Raw genomic sequence first — 27,509 nt, forward strand, 5'->3', positions numbered from 1 at the left:
CTCGTAACTCTTCGGTACTCCGAAAAATACCCGAATCAGTCGAAACCTTTCCGAAGTCCGAATATAGTCGTCCAATGTATCGATCTTTACGTCTCGACCATTTCGAGACTCCTTGCCATGTCCCCGATCTCATTCGAGACTCCAAACTACCTTCGGTACATCAAAACACATAACTCATAATATAAATCGTCATTGAATGTTAAGCCGCGTGCGGACCCTACGGGTTCGAGAACTATGTAGACATGACCGAGACACATCTCCGGTCAATAACCAATAGCGGAACCTGGATGCTCATATTGGCTCCTACATATTCTACGAAGATCTTTATCGGTCAAAACGCATAACAACATACGTTGTTCCCTTTGTCATCGGTATGTTACTTGCCCAAGATTTGATCGTTGGTATCTCAATACCTAGCTCAATCTCGTTACCGGCAAGTCTCTTTACTCGTTCCGTAATACATCATCTCGCAACTAACTCATTAATCACACTGCTTGCAAGGCTTATAGTGATGTGCATTACCGAGAGGGCCCAGAGATACCTCTCCGACAATTGGAGTGACAAATCCTAATCTCGAAATACACAAGCCCAACAAGTACCTTCGGAGACACCTGTAGAGCACCTTTATAATCACCCAGTTACGTTGTGACGTTTGGTAGCACACAAAGTGTTCCTCCGGTAAACGGGAGTTGCATAATCTCATAGTCATAGGAACATGTACAAGTCATTAAGAAAGCAATAGCAACATACTAAACGATCAAGTGCTAAGCTATCGGAATGGGTCAAGTTAATCACATCATTCTCCTAATGATGTGATCCCGTTAATCAAATAACAACTCATGTCTATGGTTAGGAAACTTAACCATCTTTGATTAACAAGCTAGTCAAGTAGAGGCATACTAGTGACATTATGTTTGTCTATGTATTCACACATGTACTAAGTTCCCGGTTAATACAATTCTAGCACGAATAATAAACATTTATCATGAAATAAGTAAATAAATAATAACTTTACTATTGCCTCTAGGGCATATTTCCTTCATCAGGGGCGCGCCCTGTGAGCTTGTGGCCCCCCTAGCAGGCCTCCCGTGCTCATCTTCTGCTATATGAGGCTATTTGCCCTAGAAAAAAATGAAGAGAAGACTTTCGGGAAGAAGCGCCGCCATCTCGAGGCGAAACCTAGGCAGGAGCATGTTTACTCTCCGGCGGAGCGATTTCGCTGGAGAAACTTCCCTCCGGGAGGGGGAAATCGAAGCCATCGACATCACCAATGATTCTCTCATCATGGAGGACCAATCTTCATCAACATCTTCACCAACACCATCTCATCTCAAACCCTAGTTCATCTCTTGTATTCAATCTTTGTCCCAAAATCTTAGGTTGGTACCCGTGGGTTCCTAGTAGTGTTAATTACATCTTGTAGTTGATGCTAGTTGGTTTATTTGGTGGAAGATTATATGTTCAGATCCTTAATGATATTCAATACCCCTCTGCTCTTGAACATGAATGTGATTTGTGAGTAGTTACTTTTGTTCTTGAGAACATGGGAGAAGTCCAATTATAAGTAATCATGTGAATTTGGTATTCGTTTGATATTTTGATGATATGTATGTTGTTGCTTTTCTTTAGTAGTGCCATCACTTCACCATACTTGGGTCTAAGGGAAGGCATTATGGAGTAATAAGTAGATTATGGGTTGCTAGAGTGACAGAAGTTTAAACCCTAGTTTATGTGTTATTCTGTAAGGGGCTGCTCTGGATCCATATGTTTCAAGCTATGGTTAGATTTATCTTAATTCTTCTTTCATAGTTGCAGGTGCTTGCGAGATGGAGTAATCATAGGTGATACGCTTGTTCAAGTAAGAACAACACCCAAGCATCGTGCCACCCACATATCAAATTATTAAAGTAGCGAACGTGAATCAAATAAACATGATGAAAGTGACTAGACGATAATTCCCATGTGTCCTCGAGAACATTTTGCTTGTTATAAAAAAATGATTCAGCTTGTCCTTTGCTATAAAAAGGATTGGGCCACCTTGCTGCACAAACTGTTGTTACTATTGCTACTTGTTACTTGCTACGAATTACCTTGTTATCTAACTATCTATTGCCGTTACTTTCAGTGCTTGTAGAGAATACCTTGCTAAAAATCACTTATCATTTCCTTCTGCCCCTTGATGGGTTTGACACTCTTACTTATCGAAAGGACTATGATTAATCCCCTATACTTGTGGGCCATCAAGACTCTTTTCTGGCGCCGTTGCCGGGGAGTGAAGCGCCTTTGATAGGTGGAATTTGGTAAGGAAACATTTATATAATGTGCTAAAATTTATTGTCACTTGTCACTATGGAAAATAATCCTTTGTGGGGCTTGTTCGGGGTATCTTCACCTTGACCGGAAGCAATAAGAGTTGCTCCTCAACCTACCAAACCTACTAAAAAATATTTATTATGAAATTCCTTCGGGTATGTTAGAGAAATTGCTAGATGGACGAAATTTGTGGATTGTTTAAACTAGTAGGTTTATCTGAGGATGGAGTTAAGAGGAAGGAGAAAGTATCGCTCAAGCTAATGATAAACCGGCGGATCTCGGGTAAGGGGTCTCGAGCTGGTGATCTCGGCTCGATGTTTAACATGAAGTAAAAGGGATGCCGTTTTACCCATGTTCTGGCCCTCTCAAAGAGGTAAAACCCTACGTCCTGCTTGTATTGTATTGATTGTGCATGAGGTACAAAGTACATGATGATCTACCTTGAGATCATATGTGTGAGTTCTAACCTTTAAAAACCTTGAACGTGCCTCTATAGACTAAACACCTCGGCTTATATAGGCACCGGGGGTAGCTAGGGTTACAAGTAGGTCACCTACAACCAGTGATAACATATGCTGATTATTCAAATATGCCTTGAAGTGTATGACAAGTCTTCGGAGGATTCCATCTTGAGTACACCGAGAGCCAGAAAATGTGTGGCCTGTTCTATGGTTGCTGTTGGGTCCTCGGCCCGGCCCATGACTGACAGGCCAACGTGGTGTGCACCCTCAATCCAGGACACCATCACCAGGGGTGTCCTTGAATGACCAACCCAGTAACAAATAGTATGTACTTAAATTACCACCTGAATATGATGAAGATATTTAAAGAGATTATCCTTTTTCTTTGGCAACCAAATATCTCCATGATAACTGGTCATTCTTGTCCATACCTTTTGTCTGTTGTTTTAGTAAGTAAATCAGACTAATTATTGTTTTTTGTAGGGTTGTTAGGATTTTTTTGAGTTTGTTTCCATTTAGTGCCACAAGGTTGGGACGTGATTGTTTTCCATATTGTTCTAGGATGTAATCAGGCCCAAATATTGTTTCTCTGGGTTGTTTTGTACGGTAGGTTAATGATTGAAGATGGATATATTGTATTTTACTAGTAGAACACCCGTGCGTTGACACGGGCTCTTTAAAATTTATATCAGTATCTTTCATTTATCATCCTCTCATCTTGGGTGAATCTTGGGTGCTCTAATTAGCAGCACAACAATCAAGTATTAAGAAATTTCACCGAACCAACAATAACAAAGAATATGACATCTATCCTACTAATAAAGGGAGGTCATATTTTTTGTTCGGCATGCACTTCTGCAGAAAAGCCCCTATCCATTTTAGAATCAACCTGGCACGTGAAAAAATACATCTCTAAGGGTGCGTTTGGTTCACAGGAAATATGTAGGACTTTTAAAGGAACTGTCATCCATAGGAATTTTTGCCTTGGTGCTATTCGGTTCACAGGAAGCCTGAAGAATACTTCAAATGAAACAAGGCCTTCTCGTATTGATTTTGCTTGAAAGATAGAATCCAGTCAAATCTCATGTTTTGACGAAAGCCCGAGGCGAGCCGGTGACCAGTTCAATAAAAAACTTCATGCATGCATTGTACTCCACTCAAAAAGACATAAAATATTGTGGTCATGTACTGCTTCATAGGCGTATCTTCCTGCAACACGAACAGTCTAATTTTTTTGGTTCCCGTGTTTCTAGACTCCATGGCAATCCGGTAGCCATCAGCCATATCCCTACAAAGTTTTTCTTTCCATAGTTCTCTCTCCCTGCAAACCGAACGAAGCCTAAAGTGGGAACCATCCGGGGCCAACAAGAACTCAAACTCCTATCCAATCTCGACTTCATGCTCTTGCACCTCCATTGATAAAGACGGGTCATCAAGGCTTTCATCACGATGACCTCGAGCAGACGCCGATATCCCTCCCCGCATCTACCCCTAACCCCTGCTGCCGCCTGCACTATCCTTGCTCCTCGGGGAAGGGCGACAATGTCCTCTGTGATGGCCACGACCAGATTCACGGGGAGGCCACATTCTTCAAATGGGAACCCAACCAAGCACACCACCCCCCACAACCATTCAATCCAAACTCTAACAACGTCAAGACCTGCCATCGATCCACGAATCAGGCTCACTGCATCCAGGTTCACTACGAGTCCGCGATGAGTCTGTAGTCAATGTATTGCCGTTGGCTATCCCCACAACAAGACCATCGTCTCTCCCCAAAGCAACAACACCATCCAGCAAATCACCACCACCGCTTGCGGCTTGCCTACATAAAATCACGAGAAATCCCCACGGCAGTGCTGTAAGACCACCTTGGCGACCTTGACAGCGACCAACTGGTCTAAGTTCTAAGCTACACGCTCTATGTAGAAACCAATAGAAGCAAGGGCGTGGTTCAGATTTGTTCTTCATGCGCGTGCATGCCCTACTGCCCACCAGCTCTTGGTCTACAACTCACCTCTGACTGACCTCCCATAGAAGATTCGGAAAAAAAACTCATCACTTACATTATCATAGCCGCACATTCCAAGTCAAAGTAGAACATATCACAAGGATTCTGTGACAACCAGCCATGGCCAGATCAGTTGGATTTTAATTTCGTTCCATCTCATATTCCATCGCCCACTCTCTCTCAATGGAAATTAAACTTAGGCATGTCACAAGTTGTCATTGTTGTTAACATTTAGAAATTTAAATCAAAGGAAATCTGTAACTAATCCCAATGCTTGCATTAAGCTGTAAGTACATGAACTGTAAATGCTGCAGATGTAGAAGTACCACACAGCTATGTCACAGCCCCAAGAAATATTTCTCTGCTATCCTTCTTGAAATTCTGGAAGAATGCATATATACTATCCCCAATTTCACTCAAGTGTATTCATGAGGTATGATAAGCACGAAAAATGAACTATGACAGTAACAACAAATAACGGCAAAGAAGTAACTGCAATCAGTGCAACCCACTACATCCGCCGGCATGGAGATCCTAATACTTTTGTACCCTTGACTTTATATTTTTTCCGCGCCACCAACATTTTTATATCATTCATTATGCTTTTCTTCAAGGTTTCATGTGAGAAGTATGAGGGCACTGACACACACTACAGATAAAATTCTCAATAAATAAGTCTCGTTTCTATTTATATCTAGTAAGTAAAACTCTGCTTTTCTTCAAGGTTTCATGTGAGAAGTATGAGGGCACTGACACACACTACAGATAAAATTCTCAATAAATAAGTCTCGTTTCTATTTATACCTAGTAAGTAAAACTCTGGGATACCAACATTAAGTATCTTCTATCTCGTAAGAAAAAAGCACATAAAAACCAAATGAGAGCCCCCAAAAGGGAAGCCTATCATAAATTAGTTAAGAATCCAAATCACCGACATTATCCACAACGAACTGATCAAAGTTTCTGACATACAACTCATAAAGTATTTCATTTCTCTCATACATAAATTAAAATAGCTCAACAAATCAAGTCCGAACCTGAACAATGAAAATTTGTGAAGAAATAAGTGACAAGAACTTATCTTATTAGTGGCATGATTAATAATCAAACGATCACTTTCATTTGCATTATCAATATTTTAGCGCATGTTCTTCCCATACATAACAGTAGTCTTGGTACAAAATTTAGTAACCTGCTGTCAAAAAATTAAATTAAATTTAGTAACCTTTTAAAATCTTCAAGTATCAATCCTTAAATTCAATAGTACTGCCTAATAACCTGAACTTGTATTCGGAAGTGATATACAAATGGAGGGGGTACTGCCTAATAAATTCAAAGTACTATACAAATTCAGCCTATGTGCTAAGATTTTTTTCTGCACATCGCTCCCATTCACTTTCAGTTAGACTCATGGTTAGGCCCCCATCAACCGGCAACACCTGCACATGCGGAATTAAACAAGTTGGTAGTCATTTCCGATGAATTAGCAGTATAGTTTGTAGAATTAATCATCTTCACGACATATCCTTCCGGTAAGAAGAATAAATTGTCAGTTTAATATAGCCAAATAGATACCAGTCATAGATGTATATATGTTATGGTTCCCAACTCAATTAATTTTATGAAGGTAGAGTTTCATCAACTAAATGAGGGACATTTGTACCAAAGAGAATCAATCGGCTTAAATAGATTGTGTAATATGTTGCTGGAAGAGGACGACCCAATAAACCTTATTTCATCGGCACCAACATGTCCTCGTCTTAGCCCTTGTGCTCCTGGCGTGGCATCATGGTCGATGATGGCTCCAGCCGCCAGAGCCTAACCAGCCGCCACGTGAGTACGTCACGTGACATCAGCTCATCAATCCATCATGGTCCGCTACTCTAGGCACACGCCTCCGCTTCTTGCCATCCACGCCCCAAGGCTGAATCGCAATTTCACAAGAGAATCTATTGTTTACATTACCTCTTGTTTCCTAAGCATGCAGAGTTCTTTGTATTAAGCAAGATAGATCCATAGCAGACACAGTTCTAACTAAAAAAGGTGTACATGGTCATCAAGCCCACAACATGCATCCATTAAGTTTAATAACTGATGGGCAACATTTTATGAGGAAACAAAAAGGCTTTTCCTATCAGCATCTCGGCAAATGTTCACCCAGTGCTTCAAAAAAATGTCAATGGCAGATCTATACTGCATTTTCGGGTGAACAAAAATCTAAAATAGATTAAGAACATGCATCTATGTTACTATTCATAGAGAATATATAAATTTGAAAAAAATATGGAACCATAGTAAAAAGAACAGGTGCATAATGCATTCCAATTGTTATAGAAAATATGTCATCAAAGAAGATGAAACCAGAGACTATTTTTATACAATATAACAAGTAGTACAGAATTATCAACCATAAAATACTTGCATGTCACAACTCCCAAGTCAATCAAATTCATGTTAGAACTATAAGCGTGTTTTTGTTACACTATATACCTGTCAATATATCAAGCAACTCGTCTCTTTCTTTGTTTTTCAATAAGCACAAACATGAACTTTAAACCTCACCTTTTGTGAAGAGAAGGATCCACAGAGCTTTGCAGCTCTATACATTCTTGTTGCGACGTAATATTATGTCATCAGTTGCAACGGGTTTTCCTTCAAGGTTGCAGACTTGTGCTCATTGCGAATCCGTAAGCAGGCAATCGAAACACTCCATGATTAGCTTCCAAATCCATAATTTCAATAGGAAAAACTGGGAACAAAAAGCTACAAAATTTATCCATTTCTACCTATCTCTAGGTGCAGGGATATACAGATTAATGCAATAAATTTATACTCTCTATGTATTAGTTTGTTTCTTGCATCAATTTGATAAACAAACTGGGTTGCAGTGGTGCTTCTATAGAATAATTATATAGGACACAATGGCACACACGACAACATTTAAATCACGGCTCACAAAATTCAGGGATATGCATACAAACAAAATAAATGAAAAAGTAAAGAACCAAACCTGCATTAGTGCATCGTCCTGACTCCAGAGCACGATACCAAAGTAGATGAACACCCTTGAGGATAGGGCAGAGCAAGGAACCTCCCAGGCTCAAAATCAGGGTGCATACCGGCACCTCCAGGAGCGCGTCCGTGCGGCCACCACTCCATCCACTATGGCAACTGGCCGTGACAATGCAACCCCCGCTCCATCCCCTCTCGCAAACGCTCGGGCCGTCACGAACAACGAGTTGTTGTTGCCTCTCCTCTCAGCCGCCACTCCACGCAATCGCGGAGCCGTCTCTCGATCTCATCGGTCCATGGCGACTTGTTCCTCTTGAGAATCACCTTAAATCCATAGTACAAGAAAACAAGACCTCTCTGGAGCTCTAAGTGGGTTTTGGGCATTTAGATAAACTATCCACAAATGGCTGCAACATGAAAATATTACATATTTTTTTAGAACACACATCAGAGCTAATACACACACGCTAATATCAGTAAAATTTAGACAAGGAAAAGTCAGTCTTTGTATTTTGAGCTCTGTCCTGGCGAAAAATATATTGTTTTTTGAGCTGGGAAAAGTTGATAGATACTAAGACCAAATTACACTCATAGCATTGTAACATGGGAATGAAAAGATAAGAACCCCAAAGCATCAATACCTTAATTTCAGACCCCTGAACCTCAGCAACTTTGATAAATTTTTCGCCATTCACTGAACTTAACTTCGTCAATGTTTGTGGTGAAATAGCACATTTCACTTGGTGGGGAACGTGATAGTCACACATTAACCCTATGTTTATAAAGCGGTAAAGCGAAGCGAGGCGCTAGGGGGGCGCCTCACTGCTTAAGCGATAAAGCGTAAAGCGAGGCGACGCTTTACACAGACTCTGAACCTGATGGGCAGTATAATAGAGCACCATTTAGTGAGACATATATATGTTGATTCTAATCCACCAGTGAGCCCATATATTCTGATCCATCCACTAAGCAGTAAGCAACTAGCCAATTGCTATAAGAGAGGCAGTAGCACCTAACAGCAGAGGAGTTGTGCATAGCATAACACACAACAGAGCAGAAAAGGCTGGTGCAGATCTGAGGAAGCTGCTGCCAGAGGAGAGAGGAAAGAGCTGAAAGCCTGGATATTTGCACGCTCTGGTTCTCGTTCTCTCTCTTTCTTTCCCCTCCTGTAACTGTTTCACATGTGAGCCCAGCCCTGTTTCCCTGCCAGGAATCTCTGTACCCTGCCTGGCAAGTCTAAGGCGTCCTCTCTGCCTTAAAGCGCCAATCAGGACGCCTAAGCAGGCGCTTCAGACGCTTTAGTGTCTAAGGCGGACACCTTAGACACATGTCTAAAGCGAGTTGGACGCTTTGAGCCTGGAGGGCGCTCTAACGCTTAAGCGTCGCTTAAGCGACGCTTTAGGGACGCTTTACAAACAGAGCATTAACCTACAAATAAGCAGAATAATTCCATGTTTTAGCAATTCAATTCCAGGTTTCTTATTTTTTTAAACAATTGCTTGGCCATTGTACACTAATAAATGTTCCTGAAGATGGAGGACAAATGCATGAGATTGCTCTGTACTACAAAGGGGTGTCATCAAGTTATCATAGCCATAGCCTAAAAAACAAAGCACCACTGACCAAACACATCTTGCCCATTTTGCCCAATAGGAACTTCAGAGGAATGAGATTGCTCTGTACTACAAATCGGACACAGTGGAACGATCCTTCTCAACAGAGGCCGAGGGTCGAGGGTCCTGTCTCGCCGGCCATGGATGCTCATGGAGTGCGAGTCTAGGCTCTACGTTTAAATCAATTCTTACTACTCCGCACAGTAATTCCCTGTAGCGCGTGGACACCCAAATACAACCTATGCAACAAAAATTAGACCAATATTAAGTGCACAAACAAGACACAAAGACAAATATTAAGTGCCACACACACGGTCCCTACAAAAATTCCTGAAAAAATAAATTTGAACTACTCAACCCTAAATAAAACTGAAAAAAAACATCAAAACCTAAGCATTTCTTTTAGAGGCAATCAATATTCATTGAGCTCATATTTGGATTTCAGATTTCAGTGAGCTGAGCTGCTTGGAATGATAACAAGTTCAAATCATCGATCTTGACTCAAATAACCCATAACATAAAGTTGCACGTAATTCAGGACCTACAAGAATCGAGTCTATGCGCACATATGTCTATGCATGAAACATAATGCAAAACCCTGTCGAATTGGTGCCCATATGCTTTTCTGGTACCTCAAGCATAGCGCAGAAACTAATTAGAAGACCTTGTATCACAAAGAAGAATTTTATGCACAAAAATCAATTTGATCTCTGCATAAAAAAGACTGAACTGGTTTGTTGTTTCATGCACAAAAATCATTTTCATCATTGCCTCTAAAAGGACAGTTTACAAAAAATCAATGCAGGTTATGCATCAGGGACAAAATATAGTACCTTGGCCTCTTACAGAACATGGCATCAAGCATTGAGGCACCCGCATCACCCAGACAATTTTTCGAGACTTCGAAGGTAAAGGGCGCTACCTGTCCACACGAAGTGCGGAACGAGGACATTTTCAGCGAGATCTTTTATGATTCTTCTCCATGTTTTTAATCTCAGTTGCATGGGCCACACCAGTTGCATTTTTAAGCTCACAGAGAACTAAAGAAAAATTGCACTCAGACCTGCATACATCTGAACTCAGTAACATAGAATTTGAAAAGACGATTGCACCTATCATACATAGATTGAATGGACGTGAAGGATCATATGATGCTTACCTTCAAGGTGTTCCTGAAGATTTCCATTGGAACATACTCCACATTAATGCTTTATTTTCCCCTTCTACTATTTCAGATTGTGTACCACATACGTATAGGTATCGTAAATGAATAACATGGTTAGATTTCACAAGAGTTGGATAGCAACTTCTACAGTCAATGTCTGGTAAGTTACTCATAGTACTGACTATACCTTATAGGATGCACCAATGATGGTCAATAGTAACTTTTAGAGACCAAACATGTCGAAGTTGATCTTGATGGTTAGCACATCAAATTGTTATCTCAAATGTTACCGTCCATAAAAGATGCAGAAAATCTCCAACAAAAAGAAAATACATCACTCTTGCAGTAGTTATTATTACTCTAGTATTCTTCAATTGTTATCTCAAGTGTTGTATTCTTCAATTGCAGGCCCTCAAAATGTGGCAACTCAGTAGCAAATTCAGCCAAACAAGCTCCATCTGCAAAATTTTGTGAGGATCAAAAGAATATATTATCTCTCTTATGACGATAAACGTATGTACAACAACGGTTATTACAAGACTTCCAGCGCCCATAAACAGTCCAACTTATAAAGGTTATCACTAAAAAAACATAGTTTCAAAAGATCAGAATTTATCCTTGGAACAAATCTTTCAATAAACTGAAAGCATCATACGCATAACGAAAGCACTGCCCTATAACAGAATGAACAAGCTAAAGTGAATGCAAGCATGCTTTTAGTGCTTAGTCTATAACAGGCGGGTAAAGTTCCTCCTTGTTCCCATGTTGTTCATCATCCCTTTTGAAGAAGAAACATCGTCTCGATGTAAAATCATGGTGATTGACTCAAGGGAACAGAGAGCAAACACACCTCCTTCAAGCGAATTCAACAATTGACAGCTCCTTCAAACGAATTCAACAATTGATGTGCTGCAGCGAGCGATGGTTTATGATCTCCCTCGCCAAATTTTCATCAATCCGCAAACACATCAGGACACCCAAAAATTTTCCCCGTTACTAAATTTGCAGCATGAGAATCCTGACGAGTTAAGAAAAACTCGACCGAGCGTCCCATGTTCGTAGTCCTACGCGAGGCGGCGTCTTCAAAACCCAAAGTGCCACCATTTTCTTTATGTCCTGGAGAAAGGCTTATCATAAAATTTTGCCAAAAAATTATTAATCAGAAATAACATCACAGTATATCCATCCTCTTGCTAAAAACTATCTGAATCAAACAAAGATGTAATTTTTCAATATCAGTATACAAGAATGTTTACCTGTTGTGTGATGTTCTCCATCCGATTTGATTGCTGTAAGAGAAGGTAAATAAAATAAAACTATAAAAACGAGCAAATAAGCATCACAAAAGAAATCACATGGCAAATGCATAGTACATAAAAAGGTGCATGTGTGCTGCCACAGGACAACTTGTTTCATGAATTGTTACTTTAAAGAACTATACTGTTTTGCGGAAGATTAGCATATACTTCAGATACTATTTGAATAAATGTAAAAGGAATATAAAAGCACCTAAACATTTGTGTGGTTAGAATTCCAGAGCAAGAAATATACCATTACGTTCTTATGCTGCAAAGGAAATATGGAAAGATTTAAAAAGGGGAGTAGTAAGGAAATAGTACAACACGGTCTTCTCCACTAAAACAAATGGCTATAATATCTTGTTCATTGTATTTATGAGAAATAAGACATATTCACCACTTATTTGAAATCAGCTTCAAACTCCATGCGGTGTTTGATGTAAAATAGGTCACAAAGAAACAAAATTTTCATCTCACAATTTGATATGAAAAACTGGTTCATTTATTACGACGACTGGAAAGAAAATGTATAAAAACTAACCAGTGAGAGCACTGTTTGTGAAAAGAAAACATATAGCACCTCTCAAAAATAGAATCTCTAATTGTGATTTATTTACAGTACAATATTTTGTTTCGGGATAATAACAAAATCACAACCATAATAGATGATTCTGAATACAGTCTGATGGTATTTAGTATGATATAATTTTTAACTCGATCACTCAAAATAATATGGTTAATTATCAGAAAACGATGGTGTATGTGCATGCCAGCTACAAAGGTAAGCAACTAATGCATGTCATATAATCTAATTTATAGTATTATAGTCAGAGATTGGGATGTGGATGAGGATGCGAGCCCTCACATGCATTGCCGTCTGCACAGGCTTGTTTGCTGGCATCCATAGCTCCTGCTCGACCCTTCGACTGCAGCATCCCGGAGAGCACACCGAACGGCTGTTGTGCCTGGCAGGAGAGCACGTGAGGGACGCATCGACACACACACATCAGCAAGCAAGCACAGACGTGTGTATGTGTTAGGTGGGATGGAGAACGAAAATAAACCAGTGAAGGTGGGACGAAAATTAACCGTAGAACGGAGACTACCAAATGAGACATTAGGAGTAGAGATACTAACAATAAGACATACGGCTCGTCTACACGGACTGTAAATCTTACCCAATAGCTGTAGGATTATTGCTCCAAAAAACACAATGACACACCCAACAAAAAATACCTTGCATGGCCACTGCTGAACGTGGAGTCTACACCAAATTTGACACTACTTTCAGACTCGGTTTTAGTCTGCTACGTACTAAAAGATCATACCACGAAATTAAAGAGGAATCCAGTTATCAGAGTAGCATGATTTCCTTTCAACTTATTTACATGACTGATGGCAGCTGATCTGTAACACTTTAAAGTCAAACAATTTCAGTTAACCTATCTAGCTCGCAGCTTCCTAGCTAGTTAGCCTATCTAGCAACATACCAAATTGAATCAACACTAAAATTTATTTCAACATTTTTGTAGGGTAAATTTCTTGTAACCTATCCACACAAAATAGAGATGAACAATCCCAGTGATGGATCAAGACTAAAATTTCTGGCATAACAAAAGTGCAGTTAGAGACATGCGCCCAAGGAGGCTCTCACCAGTGGTGCCGGCCGTGATGGCGTTAGCACTCGTGCTGGGCATAGCGTCATAGCCATCGTCTGCCGACCGGAAGCAGCAAACCTCCCAGTCCAGCTTCCCTGTGCGGATGAGGACGACGACGACCCCGACGCTGCCGTAATCGCCGCGGCGGCGCTGCACCAAGTACTGCTACCGCCCCTACATTTGGTCGCAAACAATCGTTTAGAAACCGCAGATTCAGAAAGAAGGGGAGAAGAATTGCTCTCAATCTCACACCCATGAACAAACCAAGTCGCACAAGGAAGGAACTCACCAAGATCCAGCCAGCACGAGACCCGCCCGTGGCGGCGAGGCTGCCGCTGTACACGTCGCCGGCGTACGTCCCGTCATCCTCGTCGTCGGTCAGGAGCGCGCGGCTCCGCGGCCGCACGTGCTGCCCGTCGCCGTCCATCGGTGCCCGCGGGGATCGCTGAGTCGGAAAAGAAGCAGGCGCCAAGGTAAACGACGTCGCCGCCGTGGAAGTCGGCCGCGAGAGGCGCGCCCAGTTGGTGTCCCGCCTCTCGCTGTCCGTTGCGCCACCAGTTGGTGTCCCGCATCTGTTGCCACTCGCCGACCCCTGCCATGGGAGAGGAGAACCTGGGGTGCGTGAGTACAGGCTACGGGGAGAAGATGAGTTGGGTCGAGGGCAGGGAGATAGCGTTACCTGGGTCATCGCTCATCGCTGTCGCGGACGCGGCGCTCCTGCTCGTCTACCTCCCACTTCGATCTCCTCCTGGAATCGGTGAAGAAAAGAAGAGACGGCAAGGGCGCAGATCCACCGCTCCAATCAGATCCCTTCTATTCCCTTCCCTCCCTTGGGAGAGGGAGAGAAGGTGAGGGGGAGGAGGAGGCCGCCGTCGGTGTCGCCATGGCCGGGCAGGGCTCCTCCCGCCTGCCCGCGACGGGAGGTGGCGGGGGCGGCAACGACGGGCGGCGGCGTTTGAGGGAGGGGATCGGCAGCGGCTGCGAGGGCGAAGACTCTGGTGTGGCGTCGCTCGAGGGCAAAGGCTTCGCTCGCTCGTTCGCAACGCACGGGGGCTAATTTTTCGTAGGTTAACTGTCGTATATTATTTTCAGGCGCGAGTTTTTTTCGATGAACCGGAGGGTTTAGCACTGGACATAATGGGAGCATACCGATTTTTATTTTCTGGTTCGAGGGCGGAGGTGGGAATCGAGGGGATGCGGGAGGTGGGATCGAGGACGAGAAAAACCCGTTTTTGATGGGACGAAAATTGATTGGCGGATACTACCAACTGCTTCACTAAGAAAGAGAAAATAAAAAGTCGTATCGTAGGACCCCTGGACTAGGGTGAAAGTCTTTTCTTTTTTAATAAACACGCGGGCAAAAGTCAGGACGATACCCATCGATTTATGTGATTAGTTTTAGTGGGCCTTGGAATAAGGCCCAACAGGTAAGAAAATAGTCCGGTTCCACCGCGGGCCGGACCGACGCGTAACAAGTCTCGAATCGGTGTCCTCCTCGGAAAGCAATCCAACACGTCCACGAAGGCGACACCGCAAATAAGAACTCCACCCCTCCTCCCCTTGGATCAGCTTGTTCCCCAACCCGAACCCAACCCTCGGCCGCAGCGACTCACAGCGGCGCAACCATGGTGCTCGAGGTCAGTACCGCCCGCCGGCCTCCCAGATCGCCTCCGCCAAGCTCCGATTCCTAGCGATTTCTCACCGTTTGTTTGGTTTCCCCTTCTGCAGTCGACGATGATCTGCATAGACAACTCGGAGTGGATGCGGAACGGCGACTACTCGCCGTCCCGCTTCCAGGCGCAGGCCGACGCCGTCAACCTCATCTGCGGCGCCAAGACCCAGGTACCGCGCACCCTCCGAACCGATCGATCGATCGAGTCCCGTCTCGTTGTGTGTGGGCTAGGGTTTTGGGTTCCGGATCTGACTCGTTTGTCGGTGTCCTCTTGCAGTCGAACCCGGAGAATACGGTGGGCGTCATGACGATGGCCGGCAAGGGCGTGCGCGTGCTTGTCACTCCCACCAGCGACCTCGGCAAGATCCTCGCCTGTATGCACGGTAAGCTCCCGTCAGTACCCTAATTTCCGGCGTACCGGCGCAGAAGTTTAGGATTTGAATGTAACTGTGCAAGCTCGTCGGGCATGGATAGGACGAATAGTGTAGTCTTTTGGATGGCGTTTGGTGACAGTACGACCCTTAGCAGGCCTTTGCTTCACAAAATATGCTAGTAAAGTAGGAAGGAATTATAGTTCTAATTGATATCCAACAAATCAATGCACAGGGCTGGAAGTTGGAGCTGAAGCAAACTTGGCCGCAGCTATTCAGGTTGCTCAGCTGGCGCTAAAGCATCGCCAGAATAAGAGGCAACAGCAGAGAATTATTGTTTTCATTGGAAGGTATGTTGAGCAAATGAGCAAGATAACATCTATGGACCCTATTTTGTCTGAATTATAGCTAATTTTGTTGTCCTCATATCTCAGCCCTGTGACATACGACAAGAAGGTCTTGGAGACAATAGGGAAGAAGCTGAAGAAGAATAATGTTGCCCTTGACGTTGTTGATTTTGGTGAAACTGATGATGAAAAGCCTGAGAAACTGGAAGCGCTGATCGCTGCTGTGAACAGCAGTGATAGCAGCCACATCGTCCATGTCCCTCCGGGTGACCATGCCCTTTCTGATGTTCTTATAAGGTAACTAACTTTCTTTCATATCCTTGGGGCTCTAGGTTGATATGACGATGTAATTTGGTTGACCGCCTTATAACCCCTACCTGTTTCACAGCACTCCTATCTTTACTGGTGAAGAAGGCGGAAGTGGCTTTGCTGCTTCTGCAGCAGCTGCTGCAGCCACCGGAGCTACCGGATATGATTTTGGCGTGGACCCAAATGTGGATCCAGAGTTGGCACTTGCCCTACGGTTGTCTATGGAGGAAGAGCGAGCTAGGCAAGAGGCTATCGCGAAAAAGGCTGCAGAAGACAACAAGGATCATGCCTCGAGCTCTACTGATGCTATTATGGCTGAAGCGGAACTTACCTTAAATGCTCCTGCTGATGTTGACGCAGATCTACTGAAGGTATTTTCATCATCCAATGCCTAATTCCAAGTTGGAGTTTTCTGACCTTGAGTACTATTTCATACTCCCTCCGTCCCAAAATTCTTGTCTTAGATTTGTCTAAATACGGATGTATCAAGTCGCATTTTAGTATTAGATACATCCGTATCTAGACTAATCTAAGACAAGAATTTTGGGACGGAGGGAGTAATAAACTAGATTTGTTTTAGCTCCATCATGCTTATGGACTGCCTAGTACAATATTTTATCTGCTAATAATGGTACTTCTGTATTTCCTAGTGATCTACATGGATAACACTATTGCGTTACTTTTTATAGAGAAGCAAAAAAAGCTGACTTGGTGTTTGTTTGCCATTCCACTCATAATGATAACACATGTCCAAGTTTTGATTTCACATCCCTGTAACAACTTCTTACCTAGTTCTTTCTTGGTTTGTAACTACTATAGAACTAGGTTACAACTGTTAATCTTCCCAAAACAAAATGTAGCAATCATTTGGTTTGCTGATAAATCTTGTGGGTGGCATCTATGAATCTGTTTCAGCTATATCTTATTCTATGATGTTTTTTTGAGTAGTGATATCAGATTGCTAATAGTGTAACCCACAGGATGATGATGATGCTCAGCTACTACAGCAAGCACTCGCTATGTCAATGGATGAGGGTGCTTCAGGATCTGCAGCTGTGGCTGATGCTGCTATGGCAGAAGCTGCTGCAGATGACCAGGATTTGGCATTGGGTAGGTCCTTCTATTTCTATTTCTTATTATAAATTGGAAGTTTATTTCATCAGATGTAGGAGAAGACAAATTACCAATCTTTAGTTTAGAGACATCAGCTTGTCCCATATTTATCTTTATGTAGGAAAATATTTGCTTATAATGCAATTTCACTGAAATTCATAGACCACATCCTTTGCCTGGCTATTTTGTTTGTTTGATGATCGCCAACCAAACTGTACCGAAAAGTTGCAACTGCGCTGAAAGAAAAGAAAAGAACAATTCTTTTTGTGAAGAAACCTGGATGATTAGTATTAACTAACCTTAACAGTAGGCGCTCAAGTAAAATATCAGCAAATGTTCAAAAGATAAAGATTCTTGCTGGTTGTCATATATCATAATTCCATCTTTAAAAATGTCCAAATATTGCACGTTGAATTGCCCGTCTCTTATGTGCATATGTATAATGTATAATTATGTCTTTTTCTTAGTAATTGTTATATCATGCAGACTTGCAAAACTTTTGTCTTAGCCTCAGATTGAGATGTTACATGTTCTGATGTGTATTTTTCTATGCTGTATGCAGCTCTTCAAATGTCTGTCCAGGACGCAGAGGTGGCTGGTCAATCTGATATGAGCAAAGTGTTTGAGGACAGGTCATTTGTGACATCCATCCTTAATTCGGTAAGCCTTCTCATAGAAGTTAAAATTTAATACCAGTGTCATGTAAATATGAATTTAGCAGTCTCAGTTGCTTATAATTGGTTCCCCTTTGCTTCTTATTTCAGCTTCCTGGTGTTGACCCCAACGACCCATCTGTGAAAGATCTACTGGCTTCTTTGCATGGCCAAGGAGAGGTAAGAAACCTCTTTCCTATCCTTATGAGTTCCTTTTGTTCTTCTAGTCCAGTAATGCCATGATGTAACACAGTAAATAGTGTTTTTGTCCTTTTTACCTTTTTTTTCGAAACGGAGGCAATTTTTTTGCCTCATCGATTAATTAAGAAGAAGAGAATTGCCCAATTAATTATGGAAAATCGGGCGAAAACCATCTTTTTACCTTTTATAAGGCTGTAAGATTCTACACATATTATGACATCACAGTTTAGTGTGCTAGAGTTGTACCCTCGTCATTCGTTTCATGCCATCTTTCTTTTTGTATGCTGAAAGGATCTAGTTCTTATGGGGACTGGCAAACAAAACTACCTCCAAAATTCAATAAATAAGTAATGAGTATATATTTGTATCATGTCATCTTCAGACAATAGTTATGTCCATGAAAATGGTCGGGAGTGCAATTTCACTGCAACATATATTAAGCATCTTATTAGAAAAATATTGGTTAGTTGATAGATTTATTATAATAAGCGATGTGATTTATGTAGCAATCACGATTTCTTTCCCATGCATCTATATCTTTTATGTTCTCTGCACAATCTTTACCAAGTCTGACTAACATTTGTCTGGCAGCAGGAGGAGAAGAAAGATAAGGAGGACAAGCCAGACAAGCCTGAAGATGGGAAGAACTAAAGTCCCTTTGTTGCTTCATGTAAGACTCCAGTATGGTGAATCTTTTATCCATTGTTGAAATAAACACGTTGCGTAGAAATATCTTCCTTTGTTTGTTCATGTAAGATCAAGTACACAGCAGCATTGTTTTTAGGAAGATGTAGTTCGATGCTAAAAAAAAAAACCTGATCTAGGCTTATAAATCTACTATGTACCCAACAGGATGAAAAGTACAGAGAGCTGTTATTTTTGTTTGTTCTGAACCACATCTTCCTAACTACATCAGGCAATTAACATCTATTTTCTCGACTTGCAGGCGCATGAAGAAGTGAAGAAGATTGCTTACATTAGCTGCTTTTACACTCGGGCTATGAATTTACTTAATCCTCTTGTAACTGCGTTGATAACTCAAATGCCGATAGAATTTGTATTATGTTTGCTCTCATGAACACGCTCCTCCATGTTTGTCTTAAGTGATTACATGTTGCAAATTCATTTGTACGCTTTTTGTTGAATGTGAAACTGACTACATTGACAGCTTGTGGCTAGCATCGTTGAAGTAGGCATTGTATCTGCTCCACTCGCCCCGGTTAGTAGCGTGGGACATGCTAGCTTAACCGTGTATTGTATGTCCGCGTTCAGTCTCTTGTTTGCAAACCATCGAATCCCTCGAGAAGCTTTTCTAGATGCGAAAAGTAATTGTGGAGATTCGTGCCTGAATGTCGCTGTCCGTTGGATCTCTTCCCGGATCCATGCAAAACGATGAAGTTCAAAATTAGGCAGCGCTCGAAGGGAACATATGGATCGAAAAACATATGCGGCATCTCCTCTTCTTTGGGGGCAGGCCGGCGAGGGCATGGACGGCCAGGGTTTGCCCGGGCTCGTCCACACACGGATATCATCCACGTTCCATGACCTTGTCGTCCATGGCCCATGGGCTACAACGAGGCGTAGTGCGACTCGGCCTCCATGGCGAGGCGTGCCTTCGCATTCTCTCTCATGGCGGGCAAGCCAGGCCTCAGACTCGAGCCCGACATTTGGTGGAACAAAGACCTAGTGTAGGGGTTGCTCGGCCGTGCCTCGAGCCAGCCGGACGACTGTCTCGTTCATGTAGCGGACTGGGTACTAGTCGACCAAACTCAAACCCATTGCCCACCATGTTGAAAATGGTCGACGATCACTGGAGGAGCGGGGCGGAGCGCACTGGAAGTGGAATGAAATGGCAAATATGGCTAGGATTTGGTCAGGGGTTCAGATATGGACATGATATACGTGAGGGCGAAGTGGGACGATCTGACGTGGTAGACACATCTGGACGTCCCAAATCCATCTAATATATGGGCTAGGTTTTAGTGGTATAGGTGACTTTTTTGATCGGACTGCTCTAAACATTTAAAAATAGTTTGAGGGGTCCGATTGTAGATGCCCTTAGTAAACGGGTACATTTTCTAGCACATCCAGGGCCTATAGTCCGGCAATACTCCAATGACATCCCTTCTTTGTGGTTTACGAATTGAGTAGTACAATTTGTCATATTAGGTACTCCCTCCTTTCCGGTTTATAGGGCTTATCTCAAAATTTTAATTTTTTCATTTTATAAGGCTCAATTTGATTGTTTTCCATCACATGTTCAGATTCCAAGGTACATTAAATCATTGCATGCAAGTATTAAGAGAAAATTGACCAATGCATGTACTTTATGCATGCATGCATTGCAACTAATGCATTGATAAACATAGGGGGTGTTTGGTTTCAGGGACTTTTTTTATGTTGGGACTGAAAAAGTCCCTAGCAAACCAAACAGGGTGTGACTTTTTTAAGACTTTTTGCTAAAAGTCCTTAGAAGCACCTCCTTAAGGGTCTTTTTCCAAAAGTCCTAGGGACTAGAAAAAGTCCTAGGACTAGAGAACCAAACACCACCATAATTTTTGAGGAAAACAAGAGCATTAATTAGGTGCTTTTGCAAAACTACAAAAAGTATTCCATCACTTATCATCTATCTTGATTGGTGAGATTTTTGAATTGAGCCCTATAAACCAGAAAGGAGGGAGTAATACTTTCTCTGTGTCTCAACTTTATTATAATTTATACTCCCTCCACTTTATATTACTTGTCGTGGCTTTATCATATTTGCTTGTACATTCCACACATTCATTGACGCGTCACATCGCCATTTCCAACAGCAATCCATGCACGAACTGACGCGTCCGCGCCTAATTACAGCACTGCATTTGGACGCTAACCACACGAAGCCAACCGGGTGCTTCTCCGGCCTTCCCGTCCTTTTGGTTCCTGTTAGACAAGCCCTCAGAGCGTCCGCTAGCGAACTCTCCATAGGCAACCACCCTAGGACCCTCTCGCCGGTGCCCCGCCTTTGGCCAGCAAACGGGTACAGCACTGACAGGAGGCCCTCGTCGCGTTTCTCTTGTTCTTCTTCTTCTCCCACTGCAGACCGACGGCGAAACGACGACCCATCGCTCTCCGGACCCTTTTCCAGCCAGCGGTGGCGTCCTTTCCCTTCATCGTCGTCGGCGGCGGCTCGCGCGTGCAGAACCGGCGAGCGTGTCGCGCACTCGCGCCCATGAAGATGAGCTGTCAGCGTTTGGCCGAGTCTCCTCGTCGGCGAGTGTCGTTCCTCGCGTTGATCCGATCCCGTCTTCATGCTCTCCACGTCAACCGAGTACCTGTGTCCAGATACTTTGTGCAGACACAATACCGCAACCTTGTCGATTTGTATTTGACCTGCGCATCAGATGTCTCCGTCGTCCTTCTGTCATCGGTGGCCCTACCGCTGCACGTCTGCATTTTGTTAGGGGACGCGGCGTTCTGATCGCGTCCAGATAATAAGTGCGCGCCGTGGTTCAGTCGTTGACGCGACTAAAATGATTATTTAATATGCAATACAAAATCAATTGAATCGTGGGCACAAGTCAGAGGAGAAATTGAGAGAAGAAGAAAAGAATTACGTACAAGCAAAGTAAAATGCTACGAGATAATGAGATATTGCTGGCTCAAATTGAATTTAATTCTGAAAACCGTAGCTGACAAAAATGTGCCCTTATTTCAGTTTGAGAAACCATGATTCCATCTTTTACCCACGTGGTCTGTGGTGATTCACAGATTCACGTTGACCTAAAATCAACTGAAACGCAAGGAAACATCAGCAACGGAGAGCCGCCTACTGACTGGCCTACAACCCGATGGCTCATGAGTGAGCACTCGCGCACGTCAGAGCGCCAAAAGATGATTACTCGGAGTAGACATAATAGCAAAAGTAGGCTCTTCATTTTTAGCCATACCTACCTGACTGGCTTTAACGAGATTCGTGCTTATCTTCAAAGGAAAAATCGGGCTCCATTTAGTGGGCGTAATCTCTATTTACGCACACAGATTTTGGAGGATCTTCACAACTAGAGCCCCCTCTGTATTTCAGCTGATCATGTCTACTCCGTACTGTGCGGCCCGCCCGCCCACCAGAAAGTAATGCCACCGGCGACCATGTGGCAGTACCACTTCTGCACCTCATAAATCGTTCATCAATCTGCTGGTTGAAACGGAGCCCCGCACGGCCGGTGCGCGACCGCGAGCAGCTTTCAATTTCGCGCCAGCGGGTCTCCTCGTCCCACCCAGAAACTAAAAAAGAAAGCAGAAAAAAGGGCTCTGCCCTGCGCACCAGCAACTGTCTGAGGTCACCGACGCACACGTGAAACCGAGGAAAAACGGATAAAGCATTGAGGAGCCCCCGTCCCCAGTCGCCACCGCTTTCTCTTCTTTTCTCGCGGCAAATGGTGAATTGGTTGGATTTTTTTTTTACCTTTGCTCCCTTCTTCCCTTGGAAGCAAAGAATGGGTGGGGGAGGGGGAATGGGCGCGCACGGGTCATGACGAGCCTGCGTAGATCCTAGGCGGGGCGTGCAGTAGCTTCTTCCATGCCCCACGGTCGCGTACGCCGGTGACCAGTGCGAATCTTGGTGCAGGATCGTCTTGCCGACGGCATCATCACATTCACTGCCAATTCAGATCACCATGACGATGATTGCACGCCAGTGCGTGCTACTGCTCCTCGCTGTGGCGTGTCGCATCTTCGTTATATTAACGGGTGAATGTAAAAGGCGCTCTTATGGATAGACATTAGTGATTAACGACGAACATTTCGGTGGAGCAATCTAGGCAGGCAGACTGTTATCTTGAAGGGATATTCATTCACTTGTTCAGATACCTATCTAGTGCAAAGCAACAAGAATTCCATATCTGTAAAATGTGATAATAATTCTTCTGTATCACAAAAAGTAGGAGTATTCTATTCCCTGTTTTTTTTTTCCTTTTCTTTCAAGAGAAATGGAGAGGCAACGCAGCACAAGGAAGGCATGTGTGGGAGGGATGCCCGTACCCCCAGTTGCTTCCTCGCCTTTTCATTTCGTTTTATAATAATAAAAGGAGGAGAATGGAATTTTGGGCTGCTTGCCACACTTCTTTTGTATAAAGCCGACCCTGCCCCCTCCTCACCTAATTGTCAAGAGACAAGAGGACTGCCAAACCCACACCCATACAAGAGGCAGGCAAGGGGCACCCTCCTCAAGCCTCAAGCAACCAACGCAGTTCTTCCACCGATATTTCCTTCCCTCGCCGGCACCGCCGACGATCTGCAGCCATGGCAATGGCTTACAAGATGGTAAGGATCCATTCAGGCCTTTACCACTGCCGCTTTCCTTGACGCGTCTGGGGCATGGGGCAATTGACCATGTTTTATGATGATTTTGCGGCGGATGGTGTGTGCAGGCGACGGAGGGGATGAACATCAAGGAGGAGTGCAAGCGGTGGTTCACGGAGATGAAGTGGAAGAAGGTGCACCGCTTCGTGGTCTACAAGATCGACGAGCGGACGCGCGCCGTGCTGGTGGACAAGGTGGGCGGCCCCGGGGAGGGGTACGACGAGCTCGTCGCCGCGCTGCCCGGCGACGACTGCCGCTACGCCGTCTTCGACTTCGACTTCGTCTCCGTCGACAACTGCCAGAAGAGCAAGATCTTCTTCATCGCATGGTAATTATTCACTCCTTTCTCGTTTACTACTTATTACCGTCAAATCGATTAAATCATGGCGTCTGATCTTGATTATTAGCCATAATTATTGATGCGGATACCGCGATGCTGGATGGTTTCTTGGTTCCGGCGGCTAAGCGTTCCTTGCTGGCTGTACACTGTATGTGTATTATAAACAGCTTTGATTGTCCGAACCGTAAGGGTCTAAGTTTTTGCCTGTCAGCTCAACTGCTCTTTGGAAGATATGCAAGTCATTCATAAACTACGGCAGCCACCAACAAGAAACTAGCTAAGATACCAAATCCTCTTTGGTCCTCTGCACTATATAACACACTAACGCCAAGTTGGTAGTAATTACATGGCGTAAGTGCAAATTAAATCAAGCAATTGACCATAGTCCTACCAACTACCAAACAAAATCGCAATCAAGCAATCACACGTTGCATCGTCACTGAGACAGAAGCCCAGATTAAAATTAAGATAAGATGGGGAGCATCTCCTCTCAATATGCTCACACCAGACGATCGAGGTGCATCGAGAAATTGACAGGAAATCTGCAGACCAAATGGCCTGACCCGCATCCTTATCACAAAGGAGGAACACCGAACACGCATCAAACTTTTCCCATTTTCCACAAGAGTTGGTTGTCTGGCCCATACCCCGCTGCCTTGTCAAACTCAAACGCAGCAGGTCTGGTCGAGATCATGACGGGGGCCAAACTTTCTTGGCAGGGCCACCATCCTTCTCTTTTCTTGCTTGCTTTGCTTTGTCCTTGCCGCGGCATCTTTGTTACTGTTGTCCTTAGTACTCATCCCTGCATTATTTTTCTCTTAACCCCCACAGCTAAGGCGGCCTCTTTAATCAGATCAGATCTGGAGACCTGTATCCATCTGTTGTGCAGATCTGTCTGTCCTTGTATATTAGATTTATCGCCCCTCGTCGAAAGCAGGCACCGCCCATACCAGTAACCTTTTACGATTGTCTTTCAGTCAACATTTCACTGGCTTAATCGAAAGTGCGCAGCTTGATCGATCAGTTCCTCCTCCTTAGATTATCTTATCAAAAGCAAGCACGATTAAAGCACTTGACAACAGAACTGGGTATTTAAGTACTGTTAGGTTAGCAATAGCAAGCCTGTCCAGTGTCCACCACCAGCCAGTCTCCTTTTGTTAAAGCGCTTTGGCTTTGTTCGATGGCAACTGCTGCTGGTGCATCGGTCTCACACGAGTACATACAAAGTAGTTTCATCATAATTCAGTGGGATTAGGATGCAGCCACAGGCAGTGCGTTGGGTCGATGGGTTGATGATTGATGATTTGTTGCTCTGTTTTTCTCTTCATTCAGGTCGCCGGCGGCGTCGAGGATAAGGGCCAAGATTCTGTACGCGACGTCGAAGCAAGGCCTGCGGCGGGTGCTGGAGGGGGTCCACTACGAGGTGCAGGCCACCGAGCGCTCCGAGATGGGCTTCGACGTCATCAGAGAGCGCGCGCAATGAGCGAGCTTGCTGCCGGGAGTGAGTTTTATGTCTGCAGTCTGCGCGACGATCGCCGCTGTACTATAATCGGACGGACGCTGATTGGGGCTGGTTGGGTGTGCTCTGCCGGCAGCCTCGATGCAACCTGACGAGGGTTTGGGCTTTGATTTAGAAAAATTATCCGTGGTTTGAGATTGTGCCGTGTGATGTATAGGCGGAGCTGAGAGAGTGGCAGCGGATTAATGAAACGTCCCATCTCTGCGTGCGACGTGGAAATTCCACTGACGCTGGGGATGCCCCGACTTCGTTTGCTATTGTGCTTCAACACTTCAACCGTTCAAGATAGTACTACTACGGTTGATTGCTTTAGACTGCCTCTTGGTCTGGTGGAATTATTGTTCCAGGTGTTCTTCGCCTCTGTTACGCCCAACTCAAAGCGGAATTTGTAAGGACACGGGAGGCTCTTCTTCAGATTTTTGCAAGGAACTAGAAGGAGCCGCGCGGTTTTTCCGTGGCGGCGTGTATTTTTCCTGCGCCAAATCTAAAACATGGGCATCACGGAGACAACATAATTTTCTCTCTTATAAAGATCTTTATTATGTTTAGAGAAACAATTAAAGCGCATTCCTAGGACAAAAGCATACACCAATCTTCGTATACTCAAACTGTAAAAGAAAATCATAATTGTCGTCAAAATATATCTTCTTTTTTTACCCTATAGGTAGATCAACTTGAACACATTTCGTTTGGTGTGAAGAGAAAGTTTTGACATTCATCATATCTACTCTAGCATCAAGCAACTTACTGTATCTCAGTAGCTGCAACTCTAGCATACCATCTTTTTTTATTTTTTATTTGAAAGATCCAGCAGCTGGCTGGCTTGTATTGATCATAGCAGGAAGCCCATGGGAAATACAAAAGGTGGATTTTGATCAAAAGATAAGGAGAAAAATAGAAAACTTCGCCATCGGTGACCAACAAGGTTGTTTTGTCAGGCAAACGACTGAAACACCTAGCTATCTAGCGGATATCTCTTGCCAAAACCCCGAAGGGTGGCTCAATGTGCTTTACTCCTGCTTGACACCAAAGATCAAGATCCCTGTTGACGGCCTGAACATCCAAACCAATTTTTACTCTGAAGGTGCACTCGTTTCTTTCCTGCCAAATCCTCCATAAGATGATCATAGTTAGTGTCTTGAGGGCCTTTATGTGGGTAGGCTGGGCAACTGTGTTCATGGTCGATGAATAACCATCAATGATTTCTTGGAGTTCCAGTTTTGCTCAGCGATCCAACCCAAAGAGCTGCCTTATTCTAGACAACTTTGGCAATCTTGCACTCCCAGAATAGGTGGTATGAGGATTCAAGGTTGCGAAGGCAGCATTGGCAAAAATATCCGTTGGGCCAACCTCTTCGTTGTAATCTATCATTGCACCAAAGCCTATTCTTGATCATCAACCAGGCAAAAATATTGTGCCGGGCCGGAGCCCAGGGTTTTCAGATGAGTTGCTTATAGACTGTCTTCATGTGGCCCTCAAATTGCATTTTATATGCAGATGTTGTGCTGAAAGTTCCATCAGCAAAGAAACGCCAGTAGATGGTGTCCCGCCGATCATCCTAAAATTGGATGTCCCTAGAGTTGAACCATCTTCTCAAGTCAATGAATTCAGTCAGAACAAGGTTTATGTCTCTGTGCGCAAGGTTGACAATCCATTTGTGACCAGAGAGGGCAGCCATGACACTTCTGTTTTTCCTTCTTGAGTTCTTAAACAACATCGAGAATGTTACCTTCAACGGCACGGTACCCGTCCAAGAGATGCACCAGAACGATGCCATCTTGCCGTCGCCCAGGGTCACAGTTGTGGATGCATTGAATAGTGACATGTAATCTTTAGAGCATGGTAGTTCGGACCCTACCCATGGCCGTTCTGGGTGTGTCCAGGCGTGCCAGAACCATCATAGCCTTAAAGCTGAACTGAATTTTTGCAGATTGCTGATGCCGAGACCCCCTTTGCTCAATGGGTGTACAAACTGTGGGCAAGTTAACCTTACATTTGCCACTCGAGAGCTCTTCATCTTGCGCCCATAAAAACCTTCTGAAAGCACAAGTGCTCCCTGGGTGATTTTGGTAATTAATGTCAACATATCTCTTGTTGGACTAATACTTTTACC

General features: G+C 43.7%; 3 protein-coding genes across 16 annotated transcripts; 2 read left to right on the top strand and 1 right to left on the bottom strand.

The window, feature by feature from the left end:
* Positions 1–5,889: 5,889 nt before the first annotated feature.
* Positions 5,890–14,568, bottom strand: LOC119291024. 13 transcript variants are annotated; one of them, XR_005142155.1, is made up of 12 exons: positions 14,211–14,568; positions 13,821–14,123; positions 13,528–13,705; positions 12,739–12,838; positions 11,832–11,864; positions 11,426–11,655; positions 10,763–11,033; positions 10,570–10,633; positions 10,244–10,473; positions 7,348–8,204; positions 6,515–6,760; positions 5,890–6,224 (listed from the first exon to the last, which is right to left on the bottom strand). XR_005142155.1 is itself a non-coding variant. In XM_037569711.1 (6 exons), exons 2-6 carry the CDS (start codon positions 13,895–13,897, stop codon positions 11,528–11,530), a joined length of 552 nt encoding a protein of 183 aa, XP_037425608.1. In that variant the 5' UTR covers positions 13,898–14,123; positions 14,211–14,568; the 3' UTR covers positions 11,054–11,527. The 13 variants fall into 13 exon arrangements, 1 of the variants encoding a protein (XP_037425608.1); XR_005142154.1 differs by having other exon boundaries at positions 6,515–6,709; positions 11,426–11,702; XR_005142157.1 differs by having other exon boundaries at positions 6,515–6,734; positions 11,426–11,702.
* Positions 14,569–15,027: 459 nt separating this feature from the next.
* On the top strand, positions 15,028–19,369 carry LOC119291025 (26S proteasome non-ATPase regulatory subunit 4 homolog). 2 transcript variants are annotated; one of them, XM_037569712.1, is made up of 11 exons: positions 15,028–15,168; positions 15,260–15,373; positions 15,481–15,586; positions 15,810–15,924; positions 16,009–16,218; positions 16,310–16,601; positions 17,211–17,340; positions 17,906–18,003; positions 18,108–18,176; positions 18,789–18,867; positions 19,144–19,369. In XM_037569712.1, exons 1-10 carry the CDS (start codon positions 15,157–15,159, stop codon positions 18,846–18,848), a joined length of 1,206 nt encoding a protein of 401 aa, XP_037425609.1. In that variant the 5' UTR covers positions 15,028–15,156; the 3' UTR covers positions 18,849–18,867; positions 19,144–19,369. The 2 variants fall into 2 exon arrangements, with proteins under 2 accessions (XP_037425609.1, XP_037425610.1); XM_037569713.1 differs by having other exon boundaries at positions 18,792–18,867.
* Positions 19,370–23,327: 3,958 nt separating this feature from the next.
* On the top strand, positions 23,328–25,810 carry LOC119291026 (actin-depolymerizing factor 5). The gene is made up of 3 exons (XM_037569714.1): positions 23,328–23,498; positions 23,606–23,865; positions 25,210–25,810. Exons 1-3 carry the CDS (start codon positions 23,478–23,480, stop codon positions 25,358–25,360), a joined length of 432 nt encoding a protein of 143 aa, XP_037425611.1. The 5' UTR covers positions 23,328–23,477; the 3' UTR covers positions 25,361–25,810.
* Positions 25,811–27,509: the final 1,699 nt, after the last annotated feature.

Source organism: Triticum dicoccoides, chromosome 4B (genome assembly GCF_002162155.2).
Source record: "Triticum dicoccoides isolate Atlit2015 ecotype Zavitan chromosome 4B, WEW_v2.0, whole genome shotgun sequence".
NCBI lineage: Eukaryota > Viridiplantae > Streptophyta > Magnoliopsida > Poales > Poaceae > Triticum > Triticum dicoccoides.

What these genes read in the sequence shown, in the direction of transcription:
- LOC119291024 (XM_037569711.1), bottom strand. Translation starts at nt 13,897, where the DNA reads ATGACGGGACGTACGCCGGCGACGTGTACAGCGGCAGCCTCGCCGCCA. An exon ending in CTCGTGCTGGCTGGATCTTG is followed by an intron (nt 13,706 to 13,820) that starts GTGAGTTCCTTC and finishes GACCAAATGTAG; the next exon opens with GGGCGGTAGCAGTACTTGGT. An exon ending in CATCACGGCCGGCACCACTG is followed by an intron (nt 12,839 to 13,527) that starts GTGAGAGCCTCC and finishes CTCTCCTGCCAG; the next exon opens with GCACAACAGCCGTTCGGTGT.
- LOC119291025 (XM_037569712.1), top strand. An exon ending in TTGACGCAGATCTACTGAAG is followed by an intron (nt 16,602 to 17,210) that starts GTATTTTCATCA and finishes TGTAACCCACAG; the next exon opens with GATGATGATGATGCTCAGCT. An exon ending in TGACCAGGATTTGGCATTGG is followed by an intron (nt 17,341 to 17,905) that starts GTAGGTCCTTCT and finishes TGCTGTATGCAG; the next exon opens with CTCTTCAAATGTCTGTCCAG.
- LOC119291026 (XM_037569714.1), top strand. Translation starts at nt 23,478, where the DNA reads ATGGCAATGGCTTACAAGATG. An exon ending in TGGCAATGGCTTACAAGATG is followed by an intron (nt 23,499 to 23,605) that starts GTAAGGATCCAT and finishes TGGTGTGTGCAG; the next exon opens with GCGACGGAGGGGATGAACAT. An exon ending in AAGATCTTCTTCATCGCATG is followed by an intron (nt 23,866 to 25,209) that starts GTAATTATTCAC and finishes CTCTTCATTCAG; the next exon opens with GTCGCCGGCGGCGTCGAGGA.